Below are 10,311 nucleotides of genomic sequence, written 5' to 3' on the forward strand. Positions count from 1 at the left end.
AGAGATCCGGGTGATTCCGGATCTCCCCTCCTTCCGCCGCGCCCTCAAGACATGGCTGTTTCAGCTGGCAGGACTGGCCTAGGGATATTTTAAATTGGATTTTAATCAACTTTTAAAATAAGAAAAGGCCTATTTAAATATATCTTTTAATTTATTTTAAATTTGTATATTTGTATCAATTGCTCTGTTTTTTAACTGGCTGTAAGCCGCCCTGAGTCCACCAGGAGAAGGGCGGGATATAAATACAATAAACTGAAACTGAAACTGAAACTGCTTCCCAGCTAACAAATACCACCAGTCCAGTAAAATTTTGTTCAAGGCTCTAGAAATCCCTTGGTCTATGTTCCTATAATTCCTTTTAATCCCTTATAGCCAACTTCTTCATTTTACATAAGAAGCAGTTGCTTAAGCGCAGCAGAGTAGTTATAGTGGACAAAGAGACATGATAGTATTGAACTTGACTCAGTTAACATAACATTCAGTTAAAAATAAAACTGAAAATATTTAGCAAACCCTCCAAAGGCTTGTATTTTTTTAAAATAGAGAATCATATTTTCTTCATCTCTCCTTTCAATAAAGATAGCGCAGAAATTAATGCCAATAACAAATCTGGTAAACTGAGTAGATGGGAATTTTATTACTTGAATGGAAGTGTGTGCCCATTGCAATATAAATGTGGGGTGTACAAGACTGAAACATGAGTTGCTGTATGAGAGAGAAAATGTACTCATTAAAGTAGCAATCAATGGAGAATATTTTAGTGATCAGAAATTAGGGAAAAATCTGCTGTGATTTTTGTGTCTATGGAAAATAGGTCTAGCTCAGGGGTAGGCAACCTTGGCTCTTTTATGACGCATGGCTGGCTCAGGAATTCTGGGAGTTGAAGTCCACGAGTCATAAAAGAGCCAAGGTTGCCTGTCCCTGGTCTAGCTTTATCAAAACTCCTGGATTTTCATAGAAAGAATAAAGAACAAACATACTTTGAGCTAGAGCTAGAAAAGTGGAGAATGTAGAGATAAGTAAAGCTGATATTAGTACTTCAGTGTCCTAACAATTACTAGTTGAATGCTGTCACATAAATAGCAGAAGCCCAATTTGAACAAGAGAAGTCTATTCTACCTTCTGTATTGCTGCAAGATCTGTCTCCATTTGGCATTGATGGCCTTCCCGCTATAGACGTCTCTCATTGATTATCTTGTTTCAGATCTCTTATTTCTGTGAATAGGAGTCAGTGCTTACAGATTCCTTTTGAAAAGGCTTTCTGAGCTTTGTCAGGGTTGCATGTGGCCTTGAACCCACTTCTTCAAATGGGAGTATAATTTTTGTATATTTATACCCTTCTAGCAAGGATCTCAGGATTTGCTTTGCTACAGCAAGATGGTGGCATCAGATATTACAAGATGGTGGCATCAGAATTACAATCTTATAAATAAAAATAAATTACCTTATTTATACCCAGCTGGTTCAGTTAATATTTGTTTCCCACTTTAGGAAAACAGCAACAGTGAAGTCCAGCCTCATCCACGGCCGCCATGCCGTCTAATGCCCGGGCTGGCAGTTTGAAGGACCCTGAAGTGGCTGAGCTGTTCTTCAAGGATGACCCTGAGAAGCTCTTTGTTGACCTGCGGGAGATTGGTCATGGCAGTTTTGGAGCTGTCTACTTTGTGAGTGCCAAAGGAGTGTTAATGCTCATGCTCAAGCCTTGCCAAGATCATTTAACACAACTCTTTCCCGTTGGCCTTCTTGGGTCCCATCCCATCAGGAGACCCCCTGCTACTGAATGTTAGATGTTGAAGAGCAATAGTGGGAGGGACTTTCTCCACAATTTGCTAATGGCTTTCTCAGGGGGAATCTGATTGGTCATGATCAGAAGTGGGAAGATGAACTGGTCTGATTTAGTAGAGATGTTATAACTTTAAGTCGATATCGGGTACTCGCCACTCCCACGTATCTCTGGCCTCATAGGCAGCTCTGCTCCAAGAATGCCTGATTCACCGTGAGATGTAAAATTTACTCCTTTTGAATGGTAGTTTTTCCAGGCATAGGAACAAAGTTCCTCTCTGAAGTTGACTGTCTGTGGGTACTGATAGTTATTTTCACCATCCTTCTTTGGTTTATTCTCTTTATCTTCCTTTGGTTTATTCTCTTTATCTTCTCCAGGCCAGAGACATACGCAACAATGAAGTGGTGGCTATTAAGAAGATGTCCTACAGTGGGAAGCAGTCTAATGAGGTTGGTCCTTTTTAGACTCTTAACACAGTTGTGTTGACCATTAACTTCTAGCCTCTCCCTGGCCTAGGTAATCCAGTTCTCCTGATTTTCAAATTTTCTAGGCTTCTTGTAATATTCCCTCCTTTACTCGAAATATAGAAGTATATTGGAGCTCAGGCTCACTTTTGTATTTTCCAGAAATGGCAGGACATTATCAAGGAGGTGAAATTTTTGCAAGAGCTACGACACCCAAACACAATTGAATACAAGGGCTGCTACTTACGGGAACATACAGCATGGGTAAGATGAGAGTGAAACAGGTCACTCTGAGCCATTGTGGTGATACATTACAGAAAGCCTTTTAACGAATTTAAGAAATGCAGTGAAAATGCAGATGAACTGGGCTTTGGGTGAGGGGGGAGTCTTGAAAAGAGCCTGAATGATGACTGGGTTTCTTGCTTCTCTGCCTGAAACAGTGCAGTTTAAGGGAGGGAATTGCAATGCAAAGAGTAGTGGCTCCTTTCTTGAAAACCATGGACAATTGTTTTTAGTGGTATTCTATTTATATTCATGGGGGTTTTGGAGGTGTCTGGATGACATTGGTGCAAAAAAGGTGGACTTTTGGTCTGATTTAGGGGGGCTGTTCTTATATTGTTAAGTGAATTGGAAATGCCAGGTACAAAATGGAATTGGCATACTGGGTTCCCGGAGCCCTGATTGGGACAGGATGTTTGACGTTCAAAGGATGTATTTGCCCTACGCTAACATTTCCTCTTAATTCACTAGCTGGTGATGGAATACTGCCTAGGCTCAGCCTCAGATTTGCTGGAAGGTGAGTCCCAAGACCAATTGAAGAGTCTTCCCACAAAGCTTTTCTGAGACCTTTAAATAATGTTCTTTCCTCCATCCCTTCTTTCCTAGTGCACAAGAAGCCACTGCAGGAAGTAGAGATTGCAGCCATAACACATGGTGCTCTGCAGGGACTTGCCTACCTGCATTCACACAATATGATCCACAGGTGAGCTCTATATTGTATGACTGCTCTCGACATTGCTGCTTGTAACACCCATTTAGTGTAGGATAGTATGATCTAGTTCAGGGGTAGGCAACCTTGGCTCTTTTATGACTCGTGGACTTCAACTCCCAGAATTCCTGAGCCAGCATGAATGGCTGGCTCAGGAATTCTGGGAGTTGAAGTCCATGAGTCATAAAAGAGCCAAGGTTGCTTACCTCTGATCTAGTTGTTGCTGCATTGAGAAATCTGTACTGGAATCTGTTACTCTGTTTTTCAGTCAGCTCCATGCATCGTTCTGACCCAACCCTGTTTCTTGCTACATTTTACCGTTTATTCTCTTTAGATGATTTGCAGGCAGAATGGCAAAATTACCTGTCAAATTCATGCTTCAGTCAAATGTTGCACTTTATGCAGTTTAGCTCAATTATCAGAACTGGACAGTTTTCAAATTTCTCAAATCAGCTTTATATTTTAATAAATCCTTGATATCCCAAACAACTTAAGGAAAAGACATATACTGTAGTTAAAACATGTTGCTTTCTATCAGATTTTGCAGTTAATATAGGTAGTCCACGTTTAGCGACTGCCTCTTTTAACAACTGTTGGAAATTAACACATGGATGAAAAAATAACTACCAATCCTCACATTTACAACCTTCACAGGTCGGTAAAGCAAATAAAACCTGAAGTCTGATAATAAATGCAGTCACAGTTTCACTTAGTAACCACTTTGCTTAATTACCACTAAAAAAAGACTACATACTGTATATATTTTCAACTCAAGAACTGTGCTATACACCAGGGCTTTTCAACCTTTTCACCCATTATACCACTTTTAGGATAAGGCAATATCCGAGTATCACCAGTCGCCCAGCAAGGTGTCAAAACCTTGATGACCCCCCAAAAAGGGAAAAAATGATAAAGTACAGCTAGTCCTCCACTTACAACAATTCGCTTAGTGACTGTTTGAAGTTACAACGGCACTGAAAAAAGTGACTTATAACCATTTTTCACACTTATGACTGTTGCAGCATCCCCAGGGTCATGTGATCACCTTTTGGAACTTTTTGACAAAGGAAGTCAATGGCCAGGGGGGCATGGCCAGCTCATCACTCAGGTTGCAGGGTGCCTGTGGGGGGTGCGGGCGGGGATGTGGGGGGAGATACGTGGGGCTCTGGTGGAGGGGGTGGGACAGGCATGGGAGCCTTCCTTCCCTCCCTCTCTCCCTCCCATTGTCCCTTCCTTCTTTTCTTCCTTCCCTCCCTCTTTGTCTCTTCCTCCTTCCCTCCCTCCCTTCCATTGTTCCTTCCTTCCCTCTCTCATTGTCCCTTACTTCCCTCCCTCTTTGTCCTTTCCTTCCTCCCCCCCTCCATGCCCAGGAAGGGACAAGGGGAGGGGGACAGGCCGCCAGCGTGACTCGTGGCTGTGCCGCCAGTGGCCATGGCGACATACCAAACCTGCCTATGCACACGCAGAGGCAGAGGAGAGCTCTGCCCAGCTCACTTGCTCGTGCTTTGCCGGAAAACATGCCACTTGCTAATTTAGCAGAAGCGCCAGGATCAGCGCTGGGCTACAGCTGATTCGCGCTTCTGCTAAATTAGCAAGCGGCATGTTTTCCAGCAAAGCGCGAGCAAGTGAGCTGGGCAGGAGCCCAGGAGAGCAGCTACAGCTGATCTGCGCTTCTGGGCTGCTCTGCAGAAGCGCGGATCAGCTGTAGCTGCGCACCCCAATCCTGGGCTCCTGCCCAGCTCACTTGCTCGCGCTTCGCCGGAAAACATGCCGCTTGCTAATTTAGCAGAAGCGCCAGGATCAGTGGCGGGCTACAGCTGATACGTGCTTCTGGGTGGCTCAGCAGAAGTGCGGCTCAGCTGTAGCTGCACACGCCAATCCTGGGCTTTTGCCCAGCTCACTTGCTTGCGCGATCGAGAGGGCAGGGGCGCGAATCGGTGTGTGCTCAGAAACGCCGATCTCGTGCTCCTGCTCATCTCACTTGCAGAAACAAAATTCAGAAGACAAGGAAAGGCATCAAAAGCTGTTGATAGAAAGCAAGCGGAAAGCAAGCAAGTGAGCTGGGCAGGAGCGCGGAATCGGCGTTTCTGAGCACACGCCGATTCGCGCCCCTTCATTCTTCTGAATGAAGAATTTTAGGGGGTGTTGAAAGCAAGACAGACTTAGGGCTGTATTAAGACTATAGATGGCTGCGTAAGGAGAGTGGAAGGGAGGCGAATTCGGGGTGGAGCAGAAAACACGGGGGGAAGGCGTTAGGAAATAAGCACCAAGGTACATGGTGCCTTGCAAGGGATTCCCGAGTGTTCCGTAATTGTTTTTCCTCTCTCCTCTGCGCGAGAAAAACTTTTGCGGCGTAAATCTGAAACCAGGTGTTCCTGTGAGGTGGCGCAGGATGTCCTTGGGAGAGGCGAGGACAAGCTTGGTGTTTCCTCTCTCCCAATCCCCTTCCTCTTCTTCACCCCCTTCCCCGGCCTGCCTGCGATCTTAGCTCGCGGCTCCGTGGCTTTTCTTTGGCTAGCCTAGCCAAGCTTTCTTCCGCCCGCCCCGTTCCCGGGAGCGGGAGCGCCGAGGAGGTACGGCAGAAACACATGAAGGCGAGAAGTAAAAAACAAAACAAACGCGGAGTTCCAGCCAGTAGAGGCTTGGCAGCCCGGCTGCCGAGAAACAGGAGAGCGCAAAGCCAAGGAGAAGGTGGCGGTTTCCTCCCAAAGAGGGCTCCTTTTCTCCACCCCTTCCCCTGGGTTTGTGGGCGAGTTTCTCGTCTCTGACGCTGACAGGTGCTCCTTCGAGCCCGCCGCGAGCTTTCTCGCCCCCTTTGCTTCTCCCCCCGCTTTCGTGAGGATTGTGGCGCCCTTGGGAAGCTGATCATGCTTTGAACCTTAGGAGAGGAGGAGGAGTCCCTTCCTCCTTCCCTCCCTCTCTCCCTGTCAAGCCCCCGCAGGGTCGACATGAACGGGCGGGGGAGGGCTCGAGGATGATGTGCAGGGCGGCAAAGGAGACCAGCGGCCGGCGCCATTCTACCTGGCAGCGTGGGTGTCGGCTCCGTGGGTGTCCCGACCAACAGCTGAGCGGCTCTGACTTCTGGCCGCAGAACAACTGATGGGCGCGAGGCCGCGTGGGCGTCCCCACGAACAGCTGAGCGGCTCCTACTCTTAGCCACCGAACTGCTGATGGGCGCGAGGCCACGGCAGGGAGCCAAGGTGTCATGTGTCTGATTAACGAAACACTTAAAAGGACTTTCAGGCATATTTTCTCCTAAAAGCATTTATTAAGGTTACAGATACGTCAGAACAGCATGGTGGAAATGCTTAGGTCTGCTTCTCTTCCGTTACGCATAACATTCCAAGCATTTTCCACTCCCTTATTGTAGGGTCATGGTTCACATCTTCCAATCAACTTGGAAGATGTGATTTACTTCCGGTTTCTTTCTCCCGGGCTATCCTTATGCTCCTCCCTCTTTCCCAGTTGCTGGTTTAACTATATAAATACCAGACAGTTCTGCACATTGTCAAAGCAAGAATATACAGTATTTGCAGCGTTGACACAAGGGCTGAAAGGCTCTGTCTCCCAGCCACCAAACAGCTGATGAATGCAAGGCCTGGACCACAGCCGAACGGCGCAGCGACGCTCACGGGACTGGAAGGCTGCAGCGCTGCAGCTCCCATTGTCCCTTCCTTCCATTGTCCTGTGCTACGCCGCCCAGACCCCAGCCTGGTTTTGGCAGGCAGCAACACATCACGGCCCTGCCTGACATCACGGCCCTGCCTGTGCGCGCGCAGAGGCAGAGGAGAGCGCATAGGCAGGGCGGGGATGTCGCCGGTTCACCTCCCGTTTTCAGGCACGTACATTACGAACCGGCTACTTCTGCTGCAAAGGCGCATCTCCCGAAAAGATGGGGGGGGGGGAAGAAAGGCGATCAGTCAGCCAAGAGCCTGGCTGTTTCAGACTTTAAGCCTGCGATACAGGCAACGGAAGGGGAAACAGGCGGGCGGGCAGGCCGGCCGTCACAGAAATGGGGAAGGGTTAAATGCTGCGAAACTGGGGAGAGGGAGTCAAGCGGGCGCATTTCTCCCTCCACACCCGCATTCTGTTGGCTTTGCCTGGCGCGCATCAGCAAAACAAACAGCCTCGATTCCCACCTGCTGCTATGGGATGAGTCCTCCGGGAGGCAACATGAGGGCCCTGAGGGGTATCGGAAGCTTTCGGGGGGGGGGGAAGGAAAAGAAGATGGAAGAGTGTGAGGCCGCAATGGAGAGAGAGAGAAGGGGGAAAAGAAGGAGGGGCGTTTGTGATGTTGGCGCTCAGGGCCGCGACGCGAGCAGTCTCAAACCCCTTCCTGCCGAGGGAGTGGACGGCTCTGTCTCCTATCAGGCTAGCGCTTGTTGTGAAGTAAGAAGAGAGAGGGGAAGGGCGATACGGATCCCGCTGACCTGCATGCACGAGAAGAAGTCAATCCGGTTGCTGCACAATGAGTCCCTGGGGAGGGCGGGGCCTTGCTCTGCGCCTGCGCTCTTCACGCGCCCTCCTGCAGGGCACATTCGGTAGGGTTCGTGCAGGCTGCCGCCAAGCAGCATGTTTTCCACAAACAAGTGAGCTGGGAAGGAGCGGAGCGGGGGGGGAGGAAGGCGACGCCGCGGGGCGGAGGAAGGCGACACCGCGTACCACCAGCCAGGTTGAAAAGCCCTGCTATACACATTCTTCTTTTAGTAAAAAAATTTTTTAATTGCCTCAGGAGTCAGTCATTTCGGCAGCCTAATTTAAATAGAGCAGAAATCTTTCACTTGTTGCTATCAAATTATTGAGACTCAGAGGCCGTTACCAATATAGAAGTTTGCTAATGTAGCCCTCTCTCTTTCTCCTGGTCTTCCTTGTCCGTATAAATGTTGCTCTAACTTTTGTTCTGCTTTCTCCTGCCGCTCACACTGTTTTTTCATCTTGCTGCCCATTTTCCTCCACTGTGTTCGCTGCTTCTCTATTCAGTTTTTAATTACTGTGTCTGTCTTTTCAGGGATGTGAAAGCTGGGAATATCCTTCTGACTGAACCAGGACAAGTGAAGCTGGGGGACTTTGGCTCAGCTTCTATAATTGCTCCTGCTAACTCCTTTGTTGGCACCCCATATTGGTAAGCTGGCAGAATGAGATTTTCGTTTAATCTGAAACAGAGCAGGAATGCCTTTATTGGCCATATCCCCATATCCTAGCCACTGGGAGGAGTGAAGATGTGGCTGAAGAGACAGTGAGGGAGTAGATAAGCATTGGAGACTCCCTGGTTCTTTGAACAAGAAGAAATTAGAGAAATTGATAATTAGAAATGTGGGTTCCCTGGGTTTTTGCAAAGAGTCCCAGTGTAGTTTAACAACAGTTGATTGTAAAAAAAGTTTTGAAGTCTTCTCCTTTTATAGGTCAAAGATTGGAGGGTGTAATTCAGGAGTGTTCCAGCTTTGGGAGGCGCCATAAGTGAACTTTAAATGGCACGCTTTGGAGCCTCATTTCAAGAAGTAATGGGGTCTAAGAAAATGAAATAAATTATATATTTGTATTAATAATACACATTAATGTGTATTAATAATTTCCCCTCTTTGATTAATAGCATTGACAACTTGGCAGTACTTTGTGGTCTATGTCCAGGGTCATGCATCTTTGGTGCAATAATCTTTCAGGCTCTTAAGTAACCACGTGTGCCGTTGCTAAGTCACAATGTATGATTGTTTTATCTTGCAATTTCTTTCTAGGATGGCTCCCGAGGTGATTCTAGCCATGGATGAGGGGCAGTATGACGGCAAGGTGGATGTCTGGTCACTTGGCATCACTTGCATTGAACTTGGTATGGAATGAACTTACTTGCCTCATAAGGTTGGAGTTATGGGGGGAAATGATGTGGAAGAGGGCTTTCTGCAAAAACACGAGTGGTGGTGCTAACATTAGCTGTCCTTGCGTCTTCAGCGGAGCGCAAACCACCCCTCTTTAACATGAATGCTATGAGTGCCTTATACCACATCGCCCAGAATGATTCACCACTGCTGCAATCTAGTCACTGGTAAGGAAAACTCCACAAATGGCTTTAAGCTTGCAAAAAAAGAGAGGTTTATAGATTCATATAAATCCCTGACTTTCTTCCCTGTTTTTTTCAGGTCTGAATATTTCCGAAATTTTGTGGATTCATGCCTACAGAAGATCCCCCAGGACCGTCCAACCTCTGATGTGCTGCTTAAGGTATCTTCCACCCGTTTTCACTCCTGAAAGATTCCTTTTTTCCCCATCCCCAGCATACAATGCCTATAGCTGTGGAAGTTGTATTCATTTTATCCCATCTGGGACAATAACAAGAAGTTAAAGATAAGAACACTAGATATTTAAATTAGAAGAGTGTGTTAAAAGAAAGCTAGCATCGGGAAGTGGTAATCCATGAAAAATGTTGGTACAGATGTTTCTAGGGAAACACCCTAATAAATAACACACTTCATCATTTATTCCCCACAGACCCATGATAAATACTGAGTCTTCACATTGGATTCATAGAATTGTAGAATTGTGTGTTGGAAGTGTACACCTAGCATTGATTTTGGTTGATTTTTTTTCCTTATTGTTGATAAGCAGTGAGTTATTCTGTCTTCCAAAGTATTTGAGTTTCTCTCACTTTCTGTTCCTAAGTGGACTTGAGTAACCATTACATGTTAAATCTAGGTTTGCTCAAGTTAAATTGAGAGTAATTATACATTGTTGTTAAAAGAATGTAGTTATTAGGTCCTAAGAAATCTCAGTAGTTGTTATCCCAACCCTGTGAGTGTACTTAATAGTGGAAAAGAATTGGTCAGATCACAAATTCTAAGAGATCGGTGGATAGCTTCGGGAACCTTTCGCAGACCCACTTCCTTGATTTCATGCTATTACTTCCTGTGACTCCACAGCATCGCTTTCTCTTGAGGGAGCGACCCCAGACGGTTATCATGGACCTGATTCAGAGGACCAAGGATGCAGTGAGGGAGCTTGACAATCTGCAGTACCGCAAGATGAAGAAAATCCTCTTCCAGGAGGCTCAGAATGGTCCAAATGCAGAGGCACCAGAAGAGGAAGAG

At 46.6% G+C, this 10,311-nt stretch overlaps 1 protein-coding gene across 1 annotated transcript in view; it reads left to right on the plus strand.

The window, feature by feature from the left end:
* The first annotated feature begins 1,532 nt into the window (after window positions 1-1,532).
* Window positions 1,533-10,311, plus strand: part of LOC107291272 (serine/threonine-protein kinase TAO2-like) — a 54,435-nt gene continuing 45,656 nt past the window's right edge. The window contains exons 1-10 of the mRNA XM_015820263.1: window positions 1,533-1,664; window positions 2,161-2,232; window positions 2,410-2,511; window positions 2,998-3,043; window positions 3,133-3,229; window positions 8,244-8,357; window positions 8,968-9,059; window positions 9,179-9,272; window positions 9,367-9,448; window positions 10,144-10,309. Coding sequence (XP_015675749.1) covers window positions 1,533-1,664; window positions 2,161-2,232; window positions 2,410-2,511; window positions 2,998-3,043; window positions 3,133-3,229; window positions 8,244-8,357; window positions 8,968-9,059; window positions 9,179-9,272; window positions 9,367-9,448; window positions 10,144-10,309 — 997 coding nt within the window. The remainder of the gene's footprint in view (window positions 1,665-2,160; window positions 2,233-2,409; window positions 2,512-2,997; window positions 3,044-3,132; window positions 3,230-8,243; window positions 8,358-8,967; window positions 9,060-9,178; window positions 9,273-9,366; window positions 9,449-10,143; window positions 10,310-10,311) is intronic.

Source organism: Protobothrops mucrosquamatus, unplaced genomic scaffold, assembly GCF_001527695.2.
Source record: "Protobothrops mucrosquamatus isolate PMUCROS unplaced genomic scaffold, P.Mucros_1.0 scaffold1102, whole genome shotgun sequence".
Taxonomy (NCBI): Eukaryota; Metazoa; Chordata; class Lepidosauria; order Squamata; family Viperidae; genus Protobothrops; species Protobothrops mucrosquamatus.